The 27240-nt window shown below is 38.6% G+C and overlaps 1 protein-coding gene across 1 annotated transcript in view; it reads right to left on the bottom strand.

Moving 5' to 3' along the window:
• Positions 1–27240, bottom strand: part of Vrk2 (VRK serine/threonine kinase 2) — a 103878-nt gene that overhangs the window by 33471 nt on the left and 43167 nt on the right. Inside the window, exons 4-7 of the mRNA XM_057772366.1 lie at positions 26844–26913; positions 25386–25473; positions 13513–13618; positions 11780–11872 (exon numbers count right to left, since the gene is read on the bottom strand). Coding sequence (XP_057628349.1) covers positions 11780–11872; positions 13513–13618; positions 25386–25473; positions 26844–26913 — 357 coding nt within the window. The remainder of the gene's footprint in view (positions 1–11779; positions 11873–13512; positions 13619–25385; positions 25474–26843; positions 26914–27240) is intronic.

The following is a 27240-nucleotide window of genomic DNA, read 5'->3' as shown; positions in this document are numbered from 1 at the left end:
AAAAGCTAACAGTTCAGTGGAGAAGATACATGAACCAAATTTTAGTCTAAGTGATTTAAATCATGCATAGTCACAGCCACAAGCAGCACAGCAATCAGAAATGCTACTGGTGTCTTAATAGAGTCACAGGAAGGAACCAAATCATCATAAGACGCTGACCATAAAGTAAAAGACTCAGCAAAATGAGTAAGTCTCTATCCCCAAAACCTTCACATGGACCTTTTAAAACTCAGCCCTGTTTGGAATTTTGGCAATTAGTATAGCTTGTCATTCAAAATATATACATATTTCTATAGCTTTGAAAGTACTAAACAGTCACAGATGGGTAGATGGTGTGGTAGCCACTAAGGGGAAGATGGTGGGCTGGCCACTGAGGGGAAGACGGTGTGGTAGCCACTGAGGGGAAGATGGTGTGGAAGCCACTGAGGGTAAGATGGTGTGGTAGCCACTGAGGGGAAGATGGTGTGGTAGCCACTGAAGGACAAGCTCATAAAACAAATAAATAACAACAACAACAAACACTCTTTCTCCTGTAAGGAACACAGCAAGCTGAAAGCCTCCGGAAAGCTGAAAGGCCCCAACTGGGTCACTGGCACTCTCAGGCAGTTGGCAACCCTACCCAACCACACTTTTTCTGGGCAGTCTCCACCCACGACTAATCATGGAGAGGACCATACTGCCTTTTCTAGCCGCTGGCATCTCCTCTGATGGGCAGTCTTCACTGTGGAGCACCACAGCTGGATATGCAGCTGCTCAGCCCTGCTGCTCCGTCTCCAGGCCCCACAGGGCCATGACACGCAGAAAGCAGAAAGCAGAAAGCACTCCATCTACTTCCCTGCTCCCTTTTATCCTTCCATCGGGTTCACGTTTCACATCCCCCATAAACTTCTTGAACTCCTCATTCTGCCTCAGTATCTGCCTTTCTGACAGCCTGATTTGATCAAAGATCAGTAAATCATAGCCTTGACTATGAATGACATGAAATTCTCCTTTAGCATAATCATAAAAAAAAAATCACAACTTTCCTACCTAGATGGAGTAAGCCCATATCGAAACTCAGCTTCCTTTGTGACATGGCCAGAGAGGCTACCACACCCTGTGTCCTCCAGCTCTATTCTGCTAAGGTTTCACTTCCGGTCTCCTTTGCACCTGATGTTCTCACACTTTGGCCACTCTGGTTTTCCAGTTTGGTGGGTAAAACTACATGTGATGAAAGAGCATCTGTGAGGACCGTCCTGCAGCAATGTCCCCCTCACAGACAGCTCCCTCCCCATGCTCGTCTTCACTCCTACCAAAATCTGAAGCCACACACACGCTTTCCGGCACATCCCTCCGTGACGTGATAGACCCCCTTAAACCACAGGGCAATTTGTTAGGGTTCACTTATGTTCACGTAGATTTGCTGTTTAACAACGAAGAAAAAAACATTTCTCTTGTCTTTGTATTTAAAAGTTAGACAGTCCCAGGGGAGGAGGCAGGACAAACTGGACTCCTTTATGTACTACTTTATATATAGCCTGCTGCTTGACTTGGTCGGGCAGCACACAGACAAAATGAACCAAATTACTTTAAATAGATTAGGGATCAAAATAAGTTATTGGGGATCATAAGCTGAAAAGAAAAAAGCTTATGTATTGGGTTCTTGCTAAGTGAGAAGGGCTAGCGCTTGCAAGAGTCAAATCAAACTTCCCTAAAAGGAAGTTATTTGAAGGCCATTTTGAAGAATTAGAAAATGGGATGAGTGAGGTTAAGTGTTCTGTGCAAAACAAAATTCCAGCAGCCGGCAATCTGCACATCCATCCACCTGACCAGAAGCTGAGCTCTTTCCACCCGCAGACACACAAGGAAGGGAGAGGGCACTGGCATGGTAGATCTGGAGACAGCTGCTCGAGTGACAAGAAACAGCCTGTGAAGTTTCTGATAAGAGGAGCCTGCATCCATCACAGAGACTCAGGAAAAGAAGCAACATTTAAAGTGGGTCTCAGAATATATCAAAAAGTCCTAGAAACAGAAACAAAGAAACAACACAGGAAGGAAACGGGAGGGGGAGGGTCACTGCTTGCCCGCATCAGACAGGTCAGGGAAAGCGGTGTTTTCAGGAGACTTTGAAGGCGGCTAAGAGGCTGGAACACAGGTTGCTGAATGGCTCTGGAAGGAACAGAAGAGAAGCACTGGCAGTGGGCAAAGGGGGAAAGAGAGAAGGAAGTGTAAGCAAAAGACAGTGGGAGGCAGGCAGCGTAGGACGCGCAGAAGGATCTAGAAAAGAGGATCAGAAATTGTCATCACACATGGGAGGAGCCAGGAAGAACTCTGAATGGCTGCACAGAAAGCTATAAATGAACTGGGATGGGGTGGGAGGACGAGGATATTTGAAAAGAAAATAGCCACGCCTGTCAAAAGCAAACTAACCAATCAGTAATGGACACCTCTGTCCACTCAGCTCCAGGTTCTGTCATCAATGCAGGACAGTGACAGCTGTGGCTATGGGGAAAGCACAGGATCTCCTTCCTGCTGGGAACGACATCTTCAAGCAGCGGGAAAAACTCTGAGTAGAGATGAGCTACAACACTGCAGAACTGCAGCTTTCAGTTCAGGGGCCTGACTCAAGGATGCAGAGCAGAGCGCATGAATCCTGGAGTCAGACTCCATCAGTCCAGGAGCAGCCCCACCTCCTGGGCCCACCACTGTCCTAGTCAAGTTACCTGGCTTCTTTGGACTTTGTTTTATCACCCAAGAAAAAAGGACTGCATTTCCTTCAAAGTGATACTGTAAGGGCAAAATGATTTAAACACAGTAGTCTTAGACCAGCATCTAGTACAGAGTAAGTACTTGGAAATGCTATCTAAGCAGAACACATGCCGCATTTCATAAATATGAACATTTATGGAGCAGATAAAGCAGGAGATCTTTTATTGTCCTCATGAAAATCATAAAAACATTAGTTTCTAGAGACCACTCCTGAGGACTGTGGAAGATAACCATCTCACTTGCATCTGCTCAGTGTTGGTGGATCACGGGTCCATTCCCTGTATATAGGTATCCCTGTATCTCCATATCAGCTTCCCTCTATGCCTGTCTTTCTCCAGAGTCTCCCCTTCTTTAGGACACAAATCACACTGGAATAGGCCCTCCCTAATGGCATTCTATTACTTTGACCCCTGTTTTCAAATGAGGTCTCACTCTCATGCATTAGGGATGGAACATCATCAGTTTTTGATGGGATACATTTAATCCAAAGCAGTTCCTACTGTTTCTCTTTACAAACATACTGACAGAGCTACCTCTGGGGAAACAAAACAAAACGAAAAAACAAAAAACATGCACAGGGCTGGTGAGATGGTTCAGTGAGTTAAGATACTTTCTACTAAACATGATGATCTGAATTTGATTCCCAAGATCCACATGATGGAAGAAGTGGGGAGAATGGACTCCAAGTTTTCCTCTGACAAACACATGCATGTTGTGAGACATGCTCCCCAAATAAATGAACAAATATATAAATGTAATAAAATTTTTAAAGAAAGAAAACACTCATAAATGTTATAAGAAATAGTGAAAGCCTTGGGTACAGTGGCTAGATCTCTCCCACAGAAATTCAAGAAAATTAGAATTAAACTTAGCTAATATACTCCATTATAATAAACTAGCTGTATGTGGCTAAAGATACACATTTTCCTGGAACAGTACAAAATACATTCAATTTCTCATTGCTTAGTTATCAGTTATTTATTGAATGTTCAACATGCCCCATGCCTTGTGCCACCTGCTAGAAGTCTGTCAATGAAACACATTCCTAGCTTGCCATTTACAAGATTAGAAACTCAATACCATGTCGCAGATGTCTAGCTATAGACCTGTAGTTTCTGAAATGAAACTTGTAAATCTGCTAGCCAGTTTCATCAGTATTGGGACCACATGGCTCTCTGAGCCACTTGAAGAAAGAGAGACAGATTTGGGTTCACAGTTTCAGAGGGTTCGTTTCTATGGTTGTGTCAGTAGAAGATCAAGGTAGAGTATGCTGTTCACCTCATAACCAACAAGAAGTGAGAATAAACAAGGAACAGAACCAAGTATATAACTTCATGGACAAACCTTATCTCTCTGTGTGATCTACTTTGTCCTGCCAACCCCCACCTAGAGCACCACTCTAAATGATACTCTAGCAATACCATGAGGGGACCAGCTGCTCAAAACACAAGCCTAATATTCCAACCATAATAATATTCAAACCATAACACTATCCAAACCATAATAATAGCTGCCTGATAGTTTCAAAGACTTTTAAGTGAGAAAGGGAACCAAAAGAGACCATATAACCTACTCAATACACAGAAGGGAAAATTGTACAAAAAGGAAAAGAATCTTATACTGCAACTCTGATAAAGATGATTACACTTCCATGTTCCATGAACTTCAGAAAAAGCAAAAACAAAAACTGTATCTGACACCAAAGAATCATTATCAGTTTTGTTAAGAGTAGCAATGCCATGATTTATAATATGGTGAATGTGTTTTATTCTGTGATAAAAACCATATAATTATACTTAAATATCTGTGTAAAATGGCACAGTACCTTAATTTACTTTTAATATATTACTGTCAAAAATAAATAAAGCAAAATTTTAAAATGTTACTTTTAAAATCAACATGTATGTGAAGTTCTCTATTTGTCAGTATGCTTTAAATTTTTCACAATGAAGTTTAAAAATATGTACCTTCTTCATGATGAAATTTTATATTGAAACTTTCCCTGAGTAATAACATTGGGAAGTATATTTTGTAAAATATTAATCTTAAGTATGGACATTCTAATTTTAAATCATTTTGTCTTTACTGTCAATATTTCCTACCCATCACTACTCTCCAAAATTAATAAAATGTTAAGAGACCATATTAAGAGTGCAACCATTTCTGTACCTTCAAATGTATATTTTTAATACAGCTCTAATATGATTTCAAAAGAGGCATTTTAATATGTAATGGTGAGAATAATATTAAAAAGTAGGAAACTTAGTTAACTGGCTATGCATGTGATTACTTAAACGACTTAAAAATACTTCAGAAAATCAACTTGAGTTCAGATGACTAGTACTGTTAACACATTATAAAAGTTAAATGTAAACTAAGTTTTGGGCTGATTTTGATTTCATTTGACAAATCAGACTAAAAGAATTCCAAAGTAGCTTTAAGAAAATCTAGAAATATAGCAAGAAACAATGTGACTAATATCTTAAGAAATAACATTTCCGGTCATGTCATACACTCATGTGCTGGCGTGCTACCTCCCTGGGAGGGTCATTCTCTCTGACACAGTAGATAGCTCTGAACAGAACATGTGTCGCACAACAGGCAAGGAGTCTCATAGGCTTCACAGGTTCCTCATACTCCTGGTACTAAATCAGGCAACATATACCCCATCACCACTTGCCTCATCCCTTGGCGCGTGAATCAAGTATTTCTTGAAATGTTATAAGGAGGAAATACAGACACGGGTGCTATGAGAAATAAAGAGAATGAACAACAGATCTACTCATAATCCTCCCAGCTTAAGAAGGAAAGTAACACAACACAAGTAAGAGCTGTGTGCTCTTGAGGGTAAAACAGTCTTGGCGTTAAAGAAATCCATGATCAGCATCCATCAAAATCAGCAGGGGCACCTCCACACACAAACGGATATACCAGTCACATGAAGAAAAGAATACACCCCTGATCAACAAAAGGTAGAAATGGAACAGCTTCACTGCTGTCAGTCAAGTTATTAACCCCCACTGCGGTACTGGAAGATAGAGCAGAATGGGATATTGCTCAAAATCACCACGCAGCATCACTTCAATTAAGGCCAGTGTGAGTAAACACAATAAAATCTGCATATTCCTTTTTAAAAACTAGGTCAGCATGCACGTGTCTAGGTTCTAAAGACCAACCAGGCAACACTGTCCAGTATTCTACAACCAGTAAGGTTTCATAAACACCTTTAAAACAGTTTAAGAAATCCACAGTGTTGACATCCAGAAAACACGGACTTTTAATCCTATTTTATAAGAACATGATAGAAGGCCCATGGCACAACAAAGTTGAGAACATGGGCTAAAACTTATTTAATGTCCTTTTTGAAGATGTCTCTTTTGTAAGTATACTTTCCCAATATAACTTATTTTAAAATAACTTATAATTTAGGTATTATAGACTGGAGAGATGGCTCAGAGGTTAAGAGCAGCTGCTGGCTGCTCTTCCAGAGGTCCTGAGTTCAATACCCAGCAGCCACATGACAGCTCACAACTATCTATAATGAGATCTGGTGCCTTCTTCTGGCATGCAGACATACATGCAGATAGAACACTATACATAAAAAATAATTTATGTATTATTAACTAAATAAACATAAAAGAAAAATCATACTTCCTGTACTGAATACAATATTACCAGTGAAGCAGATATAATATTACCAAGTAAACAGGAAATACATCATAAGCAACTTCCAAAACTCTACAATTGAAAGAGATACCTCACTGCCTGGAAAGTGACCCTAAGTTCTTCTGTTACATTGGGGCATCCATCTTCAGCCTACATGCTCATATTATCCTGTAGACTTTTCCATGTAGCAGGAAATTTGAAAGACAGTTTCACCTATATTGGCCATTTGTCAGTCACTTTTTTCTGTGTCCTGGAGAATGTCTGGCAGACTCTTTCATGAAGCATGAACCCTGAAGGACTGTCTCACCTTCTTTAGGCAAGTTCAGCAGTCATTTTTCTGTGGGTCCTGCATATCCATTTTATACAGCATATCACTAGCCAGTCCAGACAAGAGCAGTTTCTTGCCCAAATGACTAGCCTTGTCACACTGAAGGCAAATTCCATAACAAGTTTCTTCAATGCCCATCAACCTCTGAAGTAATTGATGCTGACAGAAGCAGACAAGTCTCACTGTCAAGAAAATTCTAATTTCTTAAAACTGTTTAAATGCCACATTCTATAGGTCTTTGAAGTGTTGAAGATTATCTAACTAAAATATATCTCTAACCTAACATGACTACAAGTTTGACTATTATAAATGACTATTCATTAATCTGTAATTTTAATTATACATTACATTTTAAATTGAGAATGTATAAACATAATACCTTATGTAAGAGTATAAGTATAGCCGGGCGGTGGTGGCACACGCCTTTAATCCCAGCACTTGGGAGGCAGAGGCAGGCGGATCTCTGTGAGTTCGAGACCAGCCTGGTCTACAAGAGCTAGGTCCAGGACAGGCTCCAAAACCACAGCGAAACCCTGTCTCGAAAAACCAAAAAAAAAAAAAAAAAAAAAAAGAGTATAAGTATACATACAACAAAATTGACCTTAAATTTGTATCACTAAACCAAAGTCCATGCCAATGTAAAGTATTCGCTTCTATATCATATCCACTCCCTTTTTTAATAAAGCCTAGGAAAGCTTTTTTAAAAAGGCTTCTAGACCCACAGGAGCCAATTGGAGCTTCTTGGAAGTTGCATATTTTCAGATAGGCTCTGTTTGCTGGAGGCAAGTAAAGGAAGGTTCCTGACTCAGCTTTGGCTGCAAAAACCTCGTGGCTCTTTTAAGAGGCTCTGCCACCAAACACTTAAATGTGTTCATGAGTAGCCAGCAGCATGCTTCTTGGTGGTGGCATGGACCTAGAAACCACAGAGTTGAGGTCCCACCAGTTCCTCTGCTGTGAAGCTAGATTCCCAAAAAGCTAAGGAGTGGAGCCAATCCAGTCGATGGGAAACTAAAGCTGCAGCTTTAATTCTAGTCATATCTCTTAGCAAATTTTAGACTCATGTGGTCAGAAAAAGATAAAGATATACAATAAAAACAGATTCAGATGGGGGGAAAAGCTATAAACAGATTACGGTGTGTTTTAAAATACACATTTGCTTGGGAGAGAAAAGAAAAAGGATGGAGCCAGGCGGTGGTGGCGCACACCTTTAATTCCAGCACTCGGGAGGCAGAGGCAGGCAGATCTCTGGGAGTTCGAGGCCAGCCTGGTCTACAAGAACTAGTTCCGGGACGGGCACCAAAGCTACAGAGAAACCCTGTCTCGAAAAACCAAAAAAAAGTAAGAAAAAAAAAGAAAAGAAAAAGGATGGAGAAAGTCCTTTAAGAAAAAATAAATATAGTTGAGTGTGGTGGTGTGCACATTTAATCACAGCACATGGGAGGCAGAGGCAGGTGGATCTCTGTGAGTTTGAAATCTGGACATGGTGGTACATGCCTTTAATCCCAGAACTTGGGAGGCAGAGGCAGGCAGATTTCTGTTTTAGGCCAGGCTGGTCTGCAATATGAGATCCAGGACAGCCACAGAACACAGAGAAACTCTGTCTCAAAACAAAACCAAATAAAACAACAACAACAAACCCACAAAAATTAAAAATAAAAATAAAGGAAATGGAGTTTTTAAAAACTACGTGAAGATGGAAAATGCATAGAGCGTCAGGATACTGTATGTTATTATGTTGTCTTTGAATTGTTTGATGACCAAGGAAGGAGCAACAGTTGCTAAAAGATATTTGATTATAAATGCTGTTGGATTAATCCAGCCTATATATTTTGAAAATGCCTTAACATCAAAATTTAAGTCAAAAAATATATTACTTTGGAGATGAGGTTTTGCTTTTTTTTTCCACAGAAAATGAGAGGCTGTGGATTCATTCTCGGTTAAGTAAAATAAGGTTTGACTGAGGAAGATCCCCCTGAAAAATCTCCAGTAGAAGCAGATGGCCCAGATGATCCAACATTTCAGAGCACCTCTGATGCATCTCTGATGCAGTTTCCTCTGAGTTTTATATCAAGAACAGCTTCAAGACTGCTGGCTGAGATGATCAAGCTTCACACATTCCAGTTAGGGAACTGACCATAATCCTAATTTTTCTTTGGGTCTCATAATATAGTCTGTGCTCCAATCACCAGGAAGTTGCCTAGAAAACATCACTCACATTCCCAAAAAAAATGGATTATGAATGCTTGCCTTTGTTTAGGGTGTTAGTTAGAAGTTGTTATAGATAATGGTCAGGAGAAAAGCTAAACAAAGGAGATTGGATTCAGAGTTCTTGTTTTGAAAACAGAAAAAGGGGAAGTGCTGTGTGATAATGCTCTTGTAACCTGTGAAGATATGTCACTCGCAGTGGTTTAATAAAACTAATTGGACAGTAGCCAGACAGGAAATATAAGCGAGGCAACCTGACTAGAAGAATTCTGGGAAGAAGAAAGGCAGAGATGCAATCATCAGCCAGACTCAGAGAAAGCAAGATGAAAATGCCTCACTGATGAAAGGTACCAACCCATGAGGATAATATAGAAAAGAATTATGGATTAATTTAAGTTTATAAGAGCTAGTTAGCCATAAAGCCTGAGCTAATAGGCCAAAGAGTTTATAATTAATATAAGCCTCTGTGTGTTTCTTTGGGACTGAATGGTGTGAGACTGGGCAAGACAGAAACTTCTGTCTATAATGTCAGGTCTCAACCAAATTAACTTAAAAATATACCAAAACTTCAGTAAGAATACCAAATATTTTTTAAATTTATCTATATAAATGAGCATAGAAAATATGACAAGAGTGACAGTGAGAAAGAAAAACATAATAAAAATAAAATGCATAAAGCAGGGTCAGAGGCAAGAGGGAAGCTGCAAGGGACAGACAGATCACCTAATGCTGAAACACAGTATAAAGCTCAAGAAAACAATGCAGCAATATTCATGGTACTGATCTCTCTCTCTCTCTCTCTCTCTCTCTCTCTTCTCACACACACACACACACACGGATTCAAGAGAAGAAATTATGATAAAACATTGTGATGCCAACCAAGTATTGCAGAAACACGAGAAACCTAAAACTTGCAAACAGTAAAGCTAGGCTCTTTGTCTTTTCATGCAGAAGAATAAATTCTAAACAAAAATCAAATTATGAAATGAAGTTCTTATAAGCAAGTTCCCTGGTTATAAACAAAGTCTGCAATAAAGAAAACGCTGGTATCCTTGTCTACATTATTAATGATCATCTGTATGGAAATAAAATGCCCAAAGTACAACCTAAGTTCAGAAGACGGACTGGAAAGCCAGGCACAGTGGCTTATCCCTGTGGCCCAGCATTCTGGAACTGAAGGTTGGTGGATGATGAACTTACAGTCAGCCTTGACTACATGAACATATTCAATCCTAGCCAGAACGATTTGAGATCCTCTCTAAAAACCCAAAAAGGTAAATTATAAGGAAATAAGACATGTAAGTTATGCAGCAGCAATAGGACTCATATAGTTCATATAAAATCTCTTCCAAATGGAGAGAAAAATCATGCCTGGGTGTATACCCCTGCTGCACATAATAATCATGAAGTAAATAAGTGTTCAGAGGCTTTAAATACATAACACAAGACTGTGCTCCTCGAAAGAGTCACCAAGAGCCAAGCCCTACAAACACCCAGGAACATCCTAACTACAGTATGTTGTGGACAACCATGGGAGGGCTCAGGCAGAAGCTGAAGGTTCAGAAGAGAGAAAACCACAGGCAGATGTGGCATCCTGAGGGAGACAGGAAGCTAAACCTCTTCCAGACCTCAAAGGGTTGGAGATGTTCTACTCCTGACTAGCGAAGTGATGAACCCCACGGGGATATTTTATATGTACTCATTCTTTTTTTTTTTTTTTGGGGGGGGGGTTTCGAGACAAGGTTTCTCTATGTATGTACTCATTTTTTATGTTGGATTAATTTAGAGATAGATTTAAACTTTTAACTTATTAGTATGTTCTGTTGAGACTTTTTCTCTTATTTAGAATTTTCAATACTTACAGAGAGGTCCATTAAGCACTTAATTATACTTCTCTATATTTTTGAGTCTTACTGTTTTTTTTTTTTGCTTTAAATCTGTTGAGACATTAGATAACAGTTGCAAAATATGATAGTTCAAATTAACTTAAAGTAAATTTCAGTCATTTAGTTACTTTTGCCATATTTTTATAACTTATTTTATTTGGAGAAACTTTTGTGTTTCATTTAGATAAATTATGAGTAACTTAGGTAAACATAAGCAACAAGTGCTCTGAGTTCCCATATAATCCCAGCCCCTGGACATGCAGCTTTCACCTCAACTCTCCTCAGTAAAACTTTTGTTAATATGAATAAACCAACAATGAAAATAGCATCACCACTATGTCCAATAAAAGCGGGACTTGACAAAGAAATAACGATATATGTGCAGTGTTGGTGAATACAGAAGTTTCACTGCCCTAGAAACCATTAGGACTTTGAAGGTTCATCTCCTTGCTTTCAAACCTGGGCTACTAATAATTGCTTGAAACTGGTATTGTCCTGGCCACATCTCAAGAAATGCTATGATACTGGGTAGAAGATTTTTACCCCAACGGGAATCTCTTTTGGACATGTTTCTTCGCTCAAACTACAAGCAGAAGAAATGGAGCCCCATGCAGCCATCTTTCTGCACATATCCATCCCCTCTCCCTGGATGGCCATGGTACTTTATCTACATTTGCTTAGAAACTCAGATTCCTGCTCAGACACTTCTTCAATGTGTGTCCATTAGCAAATGATTTAACCCTTCTGACTCTTGGTTTCTTCGTCCTAATTACTCATTAATCTGGTGCAAGGATTAAATTAGGTAAGCAAGGCAAGACAAATTGAAACATTCATCATACTAAGCCCTCGTTTGTAAACTCTTGTGGGTTAAGAGTCTGTCTCTGCTAAATTTGACTACAATACTCCAAAGACGCTCACTGAAAGCAAATGTTAATGCTCTCTTTACCCGATCTGGATTTGTGTAACCCAACAGTAGGTTGGCCGCTTTTATATCACCATGGACATATTCATTGTCATGTATATACTCCAGTATGTCCAGCTGTGGAAAGAAATAGATAAGATCAGTATCAATGTTTTACACTACAGTAATGGTTTATTTACATGCATGGTAAAATAATGTATCTCACTATTATTGGTTATTCTAAAATATCATTTCTCATTGCTCATCCCATAAAGGGTTGAATTTTTAAAATGATCCTCAAACATCAAATATTTGTACTTGAACCTCTGAAGGAGGGAGGGAAATCAAGACTTAACAATACTTATTCTTATGGCACTGAAAGCCTAGTGGTCAGACCAAAATGTACAAAGAGGAATGTGATGTTTAATCTCAATTGTCAGGTGGAAAAAAAAATCTAGAATCATGTGGGAGATGAGCCTCTGGGAATAGCTGTAGGGAATTATCTCAAGTAGACTAATTTTGAAGGGAAGATTTAGTCACTGTGGGTGGCACCATTCCCTGGGATAAAATTCTGAACTGTAGCAAATGAAGAAAGAGACTTGGCACAGGCACGCATCACTCTTTCCTGACTATGGTTGCAATGTGATCAGTTGCCCCAATATTCTGTTGTTTGTGACTTCCCCAACAGGAGGGGCTATAACCTCAAATTATAAAACAATGTAAATGTTTTCTCCTTTAATTTGCTTTTTCCAGGGTATTTTTTATCACAGTAACATAAAAAGCAATTTAGACTGAAAATAAATAGCTTAAAAGTACAGGAAAATAGTCAAGACATCTATGAGTGAAAGAGTTCACTCATCAATCAATAGTTATTATTCAAATCTTGAAGACATCAGAACAAAATATTATACCTCTGATTATTATCCTGTGTAATAACAAACTCTTAGGCATCATTAAAACCCTAGAACCTTGCATGTTATACATACACATACACACACACACACACACACGGGGGGGGGGACACATATATGAGAGATGAGAGAGAAAGAAGGAGAGAGAGAGAGAGAGAGAGAAGTGTTCCGTAAGAAGGAGAGAGAGAGAAAGAGAGAGAGAGAGAGAGAGAGAGAGAGAGAGACAGAAGTGTTCCATAAACACTTACTAGGAGAATGGATAAATGAACAGATAATGGAGAAATTAATTATTTTCCACATTACGGCCTGACATGAGCTGTTTCAGTCTACTTATGATTGGGGTGGGAAAAGATCAAAGCAAAACACAAACAAATAAGGGAAATACCTGGCATGATCAACAAATGAATGCATTCAAGGCTATTTGTGACTACATTGCTTCATGGTTAGCAGTGTGTGTTGGGGGGAGGTGGGATCCATTGGTATAATTAATTGTTGCCACCCCCTTAAACATATAATCAAAATACTTTAGATCAAACCATACTATATTATGCAAGAGAAGTAGTCTATTTGGCCATAATTTACAGTTAGAAATGCAACAGACAAAAGAAAGGTTATTTTAAAGCTAACCTAAGCTTGGTCTGATATGCAAAACTAAGCTGTAAGGGAAAACTGAGTAATAGCAATGATCAAACACAGCATAGCCTGTCACCTGCAGAGCCCATGGTTAATAATTTCACCAAAATGCTTTCTACTCTCTATAACTGATATTGCTAGGAAATCATCCTTATTTTCTCAGAATTCTGTAAAAAGCACAACAAGAAAGTAATCTCATGTTGAGGCATTTGACATAAAGCATCTTAAACTCACCACCCTGATTCCAAGCTGCAGCACAGTTGACTTTTTAAAAACACCATTCGTGTCCGAGAGCTTTTGTAAATCTATTCCCAGTCTTTCCATCACCATGAATCTGTAACTGTAAGAGATATCAGAAAAGAGATCTTACTGAAATAAAAATTCTGAGAATATCTCTTAAAAAATTTTAAAGGACAATGCTTGCCACCTAATAACAAAGGATAATGAGACCAAGCTGCTGGGGAAGGTGTACACAATAACCCACTATCCCACCACCGCTGTCACCCATTGGACACCATAACCTACAAGACCCGCTCTGCTGCCCAAACCCACTGAACCCATCCTCCTCTCCCTGACCAGCCATGCCTCCGCAAGTCAACAGCCCCTAGAGGCACAAGTACCACCTGTACCAATTGAAAAAAGAGTCAATGACTGGTATCCCAGATAAATTGCCTCAATTCCTAGGTCATAAGATCCAGGTCACATCTCGTGCCCAGCCCCGCCCATTTCAGGCCCAGCAGTAGGTCAACAGGCAAGAGTACTGCAGGCAGAACCCTCCACCACCACCCCTATCCACTGGACTCTGTAACCTAAAAGACCCACTCCTCCATCCAAACCTACCAAATCCATCATCCTCCTTCCTGACCAGCCATCTGCCACAAGATCAGCAGGCTCTAGAGGCATAAGCACCACCTGAATTATTTGGACGAGCAGCCTCTAGAGACACAAGCATCACCTGTACCAATTGGAATAAAAGCAACCTCCTTTCGAAGAACCCTCTCTAGGGACATCAGCAGAACCTATAGGTGCAAGTACCACCCACACAAGCAGGAAGAACAGGCCCCATAGGCACAAGTAAAGTCCACACCAGCCAGAAAAACTGGATGATACACTGGATGTACACATTCAGATACCCAGAAACCTTGCCTGAGACAACCCTACTCCAACTGACAACCAGCCAATTACCAGAACCTTTGACCAATCAGGCCAAAAGACAATAAAGGAAATAGACAACAAAGGAACAAAAGACCCAAACAACAAAGCCATCACAAGAATAAACACCCGCCTATAATTATCCCAAACCGAGATGGATAAATGGCAGTGTAAGAATACATTCAAAATCATAAAAAGAAAAAAAAAAAAAAAAAAAGCATCACCAGAAACTAGTGGTTCTTCAACAGCAAGATCTGAACATCTCAACACAGATGAAACAGAAGAAAGCAATCTTAAAAATAACTTTATGGAAATGATAGAAAAACTTAAAAAGTAAATAAAAAAACACCTTAAAGAAACAAAGGAAAAAGACAAATTAGAATTGGAAGAAATCAATAAATCCCCTAAAGAAAGCCAAGAAAGTTAAGGAAAAAAAATCAAAAAGGTCAAGGAAACAGTTCAAAATTTGAAAATTGAAATAGAGGCAATAAAGTAAACACAAACCAAGGGAATTCTGGAAATGGAAAAACTGAGTAAATAAACAGGAACTACAGATGCAAACATAATCAACAGAATATAAGAGCTAGAAAAGAGAATCTCAGGCATTGAAGATACAACAGAGGAAATAAATTCATTTATCACAGAAACGTTTAAATCCAACAAATTCTTAACACAAAACATCTAGGAAATCTCAGACACCATGAAAAGACCAAACCTAAGAATAATAGAGATAGAAGGAGAAGACTACCAGCTCAAAACCACAGAAAATATATTCAACAAAATCATAGAAGAAAACTCTCTAAACTGTCTAAAAAAGAACATGACTACGAAGATACAAGCAGTTTACAGAACACCAAATAAACTGGACCAAAAAAAAAAAAAATCTGCTCGCCACATAATAAAACACTAAACATACAGAATAAAGAAAGAATTTTTTTCTTTTTTTTTTTTTTTTGGTTTTTCGAGACAGGGTTTTTCTGTGGTTTTGGAGCCTGTCCTGGAACTAGCTCTTGTAGACCAGGCTGGTCTCGAACTCACAGAGATCCGCCTGCCTCTGCCTCCCGAGTGCTGGGATTAAAGGCGTGCGCCACCACCGCCCGGCTTATAAAGAAAGAATATTAAGAGATGCAAAGGAAAAAGGCCAAGAAACATATAAAGGCAGACCTATCAGAATTACATCTGTCTTCTACATGGAGACTCTGAAAGCCAGAAGGTCTTGGACAGACATTTTGTAGATACTAAGAGACCAGAGATGCCAGTCCAGACTACCATACCCAACAAAATTTCACTCACTCTAGATGGAGGGAAAAAGATATTCCATTGCTGGGCGGTGGTGGCGCACGCCTTTAATCCCAGCACTTGGGAGGCAGAGGTAGGCGGATCTCTGTGAGTTTGAGACCAGCCTGGTCTACAAGAGCTAGTTCCAGGACAGGCTCCAAAACCACAGAGAAACCCTGTCTCGAAAAACCAAAAAAAAAAAAAAAAAAAAAAAAAAATATTCCATGACAAAATCAGATTTAAACAATACTTATCCACAAACTTAGCCCTAAAGAAAGAACTAGAAGGAAAACAACAACCCAAGGAAGTTAGCTGTCCCCATGAAAAACAGTCAATAGATAATCTCAGAACAACAAATCCAAAATAAATAAATTAAAATAAACACACACACAATACCACCAACAAGAAAAAAACAAAAATAACAGAAATTAATAATCACTGGTCATTAATATCACTCAAAATCAATGAACTCAATTTGCCTATAAGATGACATAGTCTAATAGAATGGATACAAAAACAGGATCCATCCTTTTGCTGCATACAAGAAACACATCTCAACCTCAAAGACAGACACTACTTCAGAGTAAAGAGTTGGGAAAAAATTTCCAACCAAAGAGACCAAAGAAGCAAACTGGTGTAGCTATACTAATATCTAACAAAATAGATTCAAACTAAATTTAATCAAAAGAGATGGAGGTCGTTTCATATTCATCACAGGAAAAAAATCCATCAAGATAAAGTATCAATTCTGAACGTTTATACCCCAAATACAAAGGTACCTATACTTGTAAAAGAAACATTACTAAAGTATAAATCACACATCAAACCCTACACACTAATAGTGGGAGACTTCAACACCCCACTCTCACCAGTGTACAGGTCAGCCAGACAAAATGTTAACAGAGAAATGAGATGTTATGACTCAAATGGCCTTAACAGACATATATAGAACATTTCACCCAAAAAACAAAAGAATATACCTTCTTCTCAGCATCTCATAGAATGTTCTCTAAAACTGACTACATACTTGGTCACAAAGCAAACCTCAAAACATGCAAAAAAACTGGAATAACCCTCTGTATCTTATAGAATCAGTGACAATTCAACAATAACACAAATTACACAAAGACTACATGATGTGGGATGTCTTTCTGTATGCTGTGAATATATTTTATTATGGTTGGTTAATAAAGAAGCTGATTTGGCCAATACCCAGGCAAAATAGAGCCAGATGGAAAATCTAAGTGAAGATACAGGGAAAAAGTAGGTGAAGTCTGGGAGGTGCCCATAGCCACTGTGGAAGCAAGGAGTGAGATAACCCCATGGCCACGTGACAATACACAGAATAATAGATATGGGTTAATTTAAGTTGTAAAAGTTAGTTAATAATAAGTCAGTGCTAATAGGTCAAAAAGGTTGTAATTAATATTATGACGCAAAGTGGTTAATCAGGAACAGGCAGGTGGAAGAGAAAACTCCAGTTATACCTACAAACACATGAAAATTGAATAACTCTAAAATAAATCAAAACTGGGTCAAGGAAGAAATAAAGAAAGAAATTAAAGGCGTCCTAAAATTTAATAAAAATGAATGCACAACATACCTGAAGTTATGGGACACTATGAAAGCAGTACTAAGAGGAAGCCTACATAAAAAATTTGGAGAAATTTCACACTAGTGACTTAACAGTACACTTGAAAGCTCTAGAACAAAAAGAAGCAAATTCATCCAAGAGGAGTAAATGACAAGAAATCATCAAATCGAGGACTGAAATCAATAAAATATGAACAAAAAGAAAAATACAAAGAATCACTGAAACAAAAAGTTGGTTCTTTAAGAAAATCAACAAGATACATAAACCTTTATCCACACTAACCAAAAAGCAGAAAGATAGAAAAACCAAATTAACAAAATCAGAAATGAAAAGGCAGACATAACAACAGACACTGGGGAAATCCAGAGAATCATTAGGTCATACTTCAAAAACTTGTATTCCAAAAAAATCAGAAAATCTAAAAGGAATGACAATTTTCTTGACAAGCACCAAATACCAAAGTTAAATAAAGACCAGATAAAAAATTTAAATAGACTAAATCACTAAGGAAATAGAAGCAGTCAAAAAGTTTCAGAACCAAAAAAGGCCCAGGGTCAAATAATTTCAGTGCATAATTCTACTATAATTTCAAAAAAGAGCTAATACCAATACTCCGCAAATTGTTCCACACAATAGAAAGAGAAGGAAACATTGCTAAATTCGTTTTATGTGGTTACAGTTACCCTAATAGCCAAACCACACAAAGATTGTTACAAAGAAAGAGAATTACAGACCAATCTCCCTCATGAACATTGATGCAAAAATACTCAATAAAATACTGGCAAGCTAAATCCAAGAACACATGAAAAAAATCATCCTCCATGGCCATGACCATCATGGGCTTTATTCCAGAGATGCAGGGATGGTTCAACATATAAAAATCTGTCAATGTAATCTACTATATAAACAAAATGAAAGAAAAAAAATCATATGATGATCTCATTAGATTCTGAAAAAGTCTTTGACAAAATTCAACACACCTTCATGATAAAGATCTTTGAGAGATCAGGATAAAAGGAACATACCTAAACAAAATAAAACCAATATACAGCAAGCCAACAGTCAACATCAAATTAAATGCAGAGAAAGTCAAAGTGATTCCACCAAAATCAAGAACAAGACAAGGCTGTCTGTTCACTCTCTCCCTATCAATTCAGTATAGTATTCCAAGCTATAGCTACAGCAATAAGACAACAAAAGGAGATCAAGTAGCTATAAATTGGAAAAGAAGAAGTCAAACTTTCACTATTTGTAGATAATATGATAGTATGCATAAGTGACCCCAAAAATTCTACCAGGGACGTCCTACAACAGATAAATACCTACAGTAATGTGGTGGGATATAAGATTAACTCAAAATGATCAGTAGCACTTCTATATACAAATGATAAATGGACCAAGAAAGAAATCAAAGAAGCAATACCCTTTACAATAATCACAAATAATATAAAATATCTTGGGATAACTGTTGCTGGGAGCAGGTCCCTTGTTCATCTGAGCTGCCTGGCTAGGTTACACCCGAAATAACAACACAGAAATTGTATTAATTAAATCACTGCCTGGCCCATTATCTCTAGTCTCTTATTGGATAACTCTCACATCTTGATTTAATCCATTTCTAATAATCTGTATATCACCACGAGGTTTCAGCATGTCTGACCTCGCAGCTCCATGGCAGCTCTCTGACTCTGCTTTCTTCCTCCCAGAATTCAGTTCTGTCTTCTCCACCAACCTAAGTTTTGCCCTATCAGGCCAGGCAGTTTCTTTATTGATTAACCAATGAAAGCAATGCATAAACAGAAGGACCTCCTACACCAGATAATTCTAACCAAACAAATGAAAGACCTCTATGAAAAGAATGTTAAGTCTCCGAGGAAAGAAATTGAGGAAGATATCAGAAAATAGAGAGATCTCCCATATTTTAGATAGTTAGCATGGTAAAAATGGCAATCTTAACAAAAGCAATCTTCAGATTCAATACTCTTCACATCAAAATCCCTTTGAAAGAACAATACTCAACTTCATGTGGAAAAACGAAAAACCTAGAATAGTTAAAACTATCCTGTACAATAAAGGGACTTCTGGACACATCGCCATCCCTGACTTCAAGTTCTACTATAGAGCTAAAGTAATAAAAACAGCTTGGTACTGGCATAAAAAGAGACACATGGATTAATGGAATCGAATCAAAGACATAGACATAAATCCATACACCTATGAATACCTACTTTTGACAAAGAAGCCCAAAAATTATACAATAGACAAAAGAAAGTATCTTCAACAAATGGTGCTGGCATAACTAGATGTCAACATGTTTGTTTGTTTATACCCAGGTAATGCTGAAGCATGCACAGGCAGCCTGTATATGGGGGTCCTGTTGAAATTATTCGTATAGGGTTTCATGGTTCATGTTGATAAAGACAGCTGACCAGGTCTCTTCCTCAAGAGGGCACCATATCTCATTATAGATGGTTGTGAGCCACCATGTGGCTGCTGGGAATTGAACTACAGACCTTTGGAAAACTGGGCAATGCTCTTAACTGCTGAACTATCTCTCTAGCATCTTCAACAAATGGTACTGGCATAACTTGATAGCAACATGTAGAAGAATGAAAATAGATACATTTTTACTCCCATGCACAAATCTCAAGTCCAAGTGGATCAAAGACCTCAACATAAATCTAGTTACACTGAATCTGATAGAAGAGAAGGGGTTAAGTAGCCTTGAATGCACTGGCACAAAAGACTACTTCCTGAATATAACACCAAAAGCACAGACACTGAGATCAACAATTAATGAATGGAACCTCCTAAACCTTCTATAAGGCAAAAGACACGGTCAGTAAAACAAAATGGCAGCCTACCAAATAGGAAAAGATCTTCACAAACCCCACAACTGTCAGGGGACTGATCTCCAAAATATATAAAGAACTCAAGAAACTGAACATCAAAATATCAAGTAATCCAATTAAAAATGGGGTACAGAGATAAATAGAGAATTCTCAACAGAATAATCTCAAATGGCCAAAAGACATTTAAAGAAATGCTCAACATTCTTAGTCATCATGGAAATGCAACTCAAAATGACTCTGAGACAGAATCTTACAACTGTCAGAATGGCTAAGATCAAAAACACCAGTGACAGCCTATGTTAGAGAGGATCCAGAGTAAGAGGAACACTCCTCCATTGCTGGTAGGAGTAGAAACTTGTAGAGTCACCTTGTAAATCAGTAAGACAATTTCTCAGAAAATTGGGAATCAATTTACCCCAAGATCCAGTAACACAACTCTTGGCCTTATACTCAAAGGATGACAAAAAAAATAAAATAAAAAAGCCGGGTGGTGGTGGCGCACGCCTTTAATCCCAGCACTCGGGAGGCAGAGGCAGGCGGATCTCTGTGAGTTCGAGACCAGCCTGGTCTACAAGAGCTAGTTCCAGGACAGGCTCCAAAACCACAGAGAAACCCTGTCTCGAAAAACCAAAATAAATAAATAAATAAATAAAAATAACAAAGGATGTTCAATCATATCACAAGGACATGTGCTCAACCATGTTCACAGCAGCATTATTAGTAATTGCCAGAACCTGAAAACAACCTAGATGCCCCTCAACTGAAGAATGGGTACAGAAAATGTAGCACATTTACAGAATGGAGTATTATTCGGTGGATATTTAAAAAAAAAAATGACATCATGAAATTTTCAGGCAAATGGATCAAAGTAGAAAAAAATTATCCTGAGTGAGGTAACCCAGACTCAGAAAGACAAACACAGTATGTCCTCATTCATAAGTGACTATAAGATGTAAAACAAAGGGTAACCAGGCTACAATCCACAGCTCCAGAGAAGCTAGGTAACAATGAAGACCCTAAGAGGGATGCATGGATCACCCTGGGAAGGGGAAATAGATGGGATCTGTTGGGTAAACTGGGGGTGAGGGAGAGGAGAAGGGAAGGGATGGAATATGGGAACATGAGGTATCAGGATGGCCAAGTTGACACAGGGACCGAGTGAGAGTAATGAAAGAGATATCTTGATATAGGGGGCACCATTCTAGCATTAGGGAAAAACCAGGTGCCCGGGGAAACTCCCAGGAAACCACAAAGGTGACTACAGCTAAGACTCCTAGCAATAGTGGAGAGGGTGCCTGAACCGGGGCAGCAAGCACTATTAACCATGGAGTCATCTCTCAGCCCTTTTGAGCTAGTTTTAATTCATATTTTCTGATGGCTGAGAACATTAAACACTAGTCCAAACTGGCCATCTTTATTTCTCCCTTTCAAGAATTCATTAGTCTATTTGTACATTTAGTATTTTTGCTGTTTAATCTTTTCAGTTATGATTATATCCCATATAATATGCCTTTATCTGATGAAGAGTTGTCAAAGGTGTTTTCCGATGCAAAGGTTCTCTAATCACTAGGATGATTCCCTTGTTGTATAGAAACTGTTAAATTTCATGAAACCCCTGTAATGTTTTGATTGAAAAATGTCCCCCATGGTCTCTGGCATATGGATTTGGTCCAAGTACTGGTAAGAGAAGAGAATGGAGACCCTTGATTTTAGGGAATTAGAGGAATGCCTTCTGTTTCCCGTAGTTTGTATAATGATAGCTGCTATGGAAAAAGTTTCTGTAAGGCAAAGGGCACTGTCAATAGGACAAAGTGGCAGAATAAAAAATGGAAAAGATTTTTATCAATTCCACATCCGATAGAAAATTAATTTCCAAGCCGGGCAGTGGTGGCGCACGCCTTTAATCCCAGCACTCGGGAGGCAGAGGCAGGTGGATCTCTGTGAGTTCGAGACCAGCCTGGTCTACAAGAGCTAGTTCCAGGACAGGCTCCAAAACCACAGAGAAACCCTGTCTCGAAAAAACCAAAAAAAAGAAAGAAAATTACTATCCAAAGTATATAAAGGACTTAAGAGAATTGGTATACAAAAACTAAAAGAACCCAGTTTAAAATAGGGTACAAATCTAAACAGATTACTCAATAGAGGGAACTTAAATGGCTGGGTAACACTTAAAAAAAATGTTACAAATCCAAAGCTGTCAGGGAAATGCAAATAAAAACAGCTATGAGATTCCATCTTACACCTGTTAGGACAGCTAAAATCAATAATACAGGTAACGCTTCAAGGAGCACAGGGAACACTCCTCCATTGCTGGTGGGAGTGCAAACTTGTACAGCCACTATGGAAATCAGTGTGGCGGTTCCTCAGAAAATGGGACTCTGTCTACCTCAAGACCCAGCTATATCACTCTTGGACATACACCCAAAGGACGCTTCATCCTGCCATCAGGACACTTGTTCAACTATGTTAATTGCTATTCTGTTCATAATAGCAAGAAACAACCTAGATGTCCCTCAAAAGAAGAACTGGTAAAGAAAATTTGGTACATTTACACAACGGAGTATTACTCAGCTGTTTAAAAAATGACAACAAGAAAATTGCTGGCAAATAGATGGAGCTAGAAAAAGTCATTCTGAATGAGTAACCCAGACTCAGAAAGGTAAGTATGCTATGTATTTGTTTATATCTGGATATTAGCCATTAAATAAATAATAACCAAGCTAAGTCTGTAGACTCAGTTTTAGACATAGAGGAAGAGACTAGGAGGGAGGCATGGTTCTCCTTGGGAGTGGGGAGAGAATAAACTTTATGGGTAGACTGAGCCAGGATGAAGTGGAAGGGGAGGGCTAGAAATGGACTATCAGGTAAGAAGGGGGGAAAGATGGGAATGCAGGGAGAGAAAGCCAGGATTAAAGAGCATTTGAGGGGCTGTATGAACTCTAATGCAGTGGGAACTTCCTATAAATATACAAAGGTGATCCTAATGAAGTCTCCAAATATTGAGCAAGAACAGGACTAAGTTTATCCATGTACTTCAATTTGAGCAGACTCCTCCAACCTTCACCCTTTGATGGTCCTGTTCCCTCTAGCTTTCACACCACTTTGTATGGATGCCTCTCATGCTGGTGCTGAGAGAATCAGATTCTCAGACTTGTGATTACCCCTTTCTCAGCCCTCCAAGGTATCTCAATTTTCAACAAGAGTTGTTGTTTTGTTTTTATTTTTTTTCTTTCTCAAGATCGTGCCTGTCTACTGCCCTATGGATCGTGATGAGTGACAAAACTGTTTGTTTGTTTGTTTGTTTGTCCTACTGTTGACCATCAGAAGAATCATCATCACCTTAAAAGCTACAATTTGTCTTGTTTTAAGACAAAACATTTTCTGGGGAGACATACCACACACATTTACTCGCCCCAAGATAGGGAACCCACAACAAAGCAAAACATGGATACCACCAAAGTCGAACTTGGTGAATCAATGTGTTTTCCTGGGGTTACCGACAGGAAAATGGGGCAGTCACTTAGAGGAGCAGAAATGACTTAAAGACAGTTACGTCACCAAAGCCCACAGCTCAGAAAGCTGAGAACCAGAAGCACATTGCACAGGCTGCAGGAAGCTCACTGTGGGAAGTGTCGCTTCCAGGTGCCTCACTTGGGCTAAACCTCTCCCAGGCAGCTCAAGCTGGTTCTGCTTCTTCTAGGCAGTTGGTCTGGTCTGAGAGACTACTTGTGGCTTGGTTTTGCTTCCTCTCAGAGGGGCTTTCCACTTCTGTTATTTGCTCTGGCAGGGAGGGGCCTAGTGCACCTGTTCAGTTTCAAGGACTCTGACAAGGCAGTTGATTGTTGATCTCCAGCTTCAGAAGTAGCACTGCAGGATGGAATGGTTCAGTCTTGGAGGAAACTGTCAGCAACGTGAGGCTTGTGAGGGATACAGAGAATGTTTTGAGGACTTGTTTTGGGTGTTTGGGTTGGTTGGTTTGGTGTGGTTTGGTTTGGCTTTACCAGAATCTGTCTGTATTACCTTTAAGATGAGGTTCCTGCTTCCCCTCCACCAGTAAAGGAAGTATGTGGCTGGGGCCCTGCATCTTTTGGTTTCCTTTAGGGTATGTTGCCCATCTTTGGTGCCACACTTTTGGTGTATCCTATCACTGCATCTGTGAATCTTCAAAGGTCTTCCTCTTTTTAGAAGAGTCTTTTTTTTTCCTGACAGTTATCCTTAACCAGATCACACCAGCAAATTCTGTTCTTCCGTTTTACCCAGAATTCTCTCTACCCTTTCTTCAGTAGTATGTCACATAATTCTGAAGCCAACTCTTAGAGTGTGAGATGATTTATCAGTACATGTAACATGCTACGGATGTCCCATGATTTCTGGTCCATTCAGGACCCTGTAGGAGACACTTTACTTTATTTGTACTATGTAAAGGTATCTGAACAAAGGGCTGACATGCAGGCCTGTTTTCTCACATCTAAGTAAAATTATCACCTGTCTAAAATGGACAAAGTAGGATAACATCTATGACACCACCTGCAACAGGATTGGTGCAAAATAAGTGACTTTTCTAAAATAATAATTAATGAATTTTGTATGTACTAACAGGCACATTCAAGGCTAACTTTAAAAACTGTTTGCTGTTTCCCCTCAAGGTGAACAGTGATTTTTCTCCTAGCTTTCAGAGGTGGACCGAGGAACTGACTGCTATCAAAGAGAAGGAGGCTGTGTTCTAGGATACCACATTTAAGATTAGATCATAAAGAAGAACCGTTACCTCAGGCTTGGACACACTTCACTGTGCATTTAGATTCATATTCTCTGTGTGTGTGTATCTGTCTCTATGTCTGTCTCTTTCTGTCTCTATCCCCATGTTTGTGTGGTGTGTGTGTGTTCTCTCTTCCACCCTCCTACTCTCACTGGGGAAAGTGGCTGTACTTCCTTATAACACACAGGTTATTCCTGGCAGAGACACCTTAGGGTTGTCAACAGTCATAGGAATGACCATTGAAAGCTGATCCTTCCCTGGTAGAACCTAAGATGACTGCAGCCTGGCGGACACCTGGTTACATTCTCCAGAGAGACCAGAACCTAGAACCAAGCCAATGAGCCACCAGAGGCTTCCTGATGCCTAGGAACCAAGATATATTTTGAGTTGCATCAGCTAAATCACTAAGGAAAGGTTTTTTGGTAATAAAAATTGGTCATATGAATTTGATATGATTATAATTTGCTTTTACCTTCTTCCTTTAAAATCGGTCAGACCAAATCCATAAAATAGAGGAACTCCTAAATAATCAAGTTTCCTCTGTGCTGTCCACTTTTGAACTGCGAAGAAAAGTTAACAAAAAACATGATTTAGAAAGGTATTTTTACCTTTGTATAGATGCTAAGACTTAATTATCTAACCAAAATAGTAATTAGACCTAAGAAAGTAAAACAGAATAAAAATAGATATATCTATCTCATGGTTTCAAACTTTTTGTTTCCCGTACAATTAACACAAAATATGTGTTTGAAACAAAATTAATAGAACCATAAAAGACATGGTCTTACAAAGTAGATTGTTATCACTCATAAATATTTCTATTCATGAAAACAAGTCATTTCATTATATGCTAGCTAGGTTTCTACATGTAACACGCGTTGACTACAAAGGAGGGCACTTGTTCTTATTACTGCCTTCATTTCAAAGCCTACAACCATGTCAGTCTAAAAAATACAAATTGAGCAGAAGTACCTGACTCTGAAATTAAAAGTTATTTATTCTGTAAAACAACTGTTTTGAATAAATTTTGTTTACCAAAAAAAGATCATAATTGAATTGTTTAATCCAGTTAAACAATCAGGTAGTTTAATCACTGTTTCCACTTCTCTCCCATATGTGTTTCATGCTTAAGACAGCTTTCCTGATAAAACAATCAAATTTAATGGATTCTATTTGTCACTCTGACACCGTTGAAGCAGTTGGTGGAGACTATAGTCACAGTGTTTAGAAGTTTTATTAAGGAACCAAAGTTAATTATTCAGGCCAGATCCATCATTCTTTCTCCTGAGCAAGATGGAGAGGACCCCGCCCATTCTAGTCATTATGACCCCTACCAACTCCCGCAGTGTCTCCTTTAGCTCTTAGAAGCCTCTCCACTGTCCTTCATCTCTGCCTGTACTCATTTCACATTCAGATCTCCGACTGGTCGTTCTTATTTATGATATCTCGCTCCAAATAACTTCTCAACATTCACCTTTCTACTGGTTTCGTAAATATCGCAACATGTAATCATTTTCAAATACGTTAATGTACCTTTCAGCCCTTCCCTGTGTGTGTGCACATGTGCGTGTTGTGCTCTCCCGACTTTAGTTTTGTCACTATATATTTTCTATCTATTTCTTTTTATAAAAGAAATAATTTCTTTCTACACTCTTTTATGCTTAGAGAATTCTTGATAATTCCACAAGTCAGCATGTTATATAAAGTAGCATAAAAACTTTGACTTAAAATATATAACCCATTATGTGTGCCATATCAAGATGTGTATACCATCTGTCTTGCTTTTATATGTTATAACAGTTCAGTATATCACTTTACAATAAATTTCATATGGAAAAGAATTTTCCAGAAGGCCAGAAAAAGACCAAAATATTAAGCCTCACTTTAGCAAGTCCATACACGGCATGGCTGCTTAGCTATTTGTACTTACTATATTCTCTTTTTGCAGCTCTCTGATAAAATTTAAGTTCTGAAAATAATGGCCCGTTCTCTTGATATTCCTATGAAAAAAAGTAATAATTAAGTTTAATAGGAAGACTTATCCCCAAAATAAAACAAATTGTATTTCAATTGTGAACATATAAGCATCCACATGCAAAATATGTAATAGTTATAGAATTCTTCTTCATCAAATAAGCACTAGATTTCTCCTTTAAAAAAAAACACTAAATAAACTTGAAAAGTCTCATTTTAGACAACATATTGTAGCTATCCCAATATATTCTTACACATGAAGAAAGTCTTCTGCAAAGATCTTCCTGAAAGCAATGAGAACTGTGTACATAAATAAGCACTGGCTGTATGCCAACATGTCTTCAGGCACCCTA

Source organism: Chionomys nivalis, chromosome 6 (assembly GCF_950005125.1).
Source record: "Chionomys nivalis chromosome 6, mChiNiv1.1, whole genome shotgun sequence".
NCBI classification, from domain to species: domain Eukaryota; kingdom Metazoa; phylum Chordata; class Mammalia; order Rodentia; family Cricetidae; genus Chionomys; species Chionomys nivalis.
This window is presented reverse-complemented; position numbering and strand designations above follow the sequence as displayed.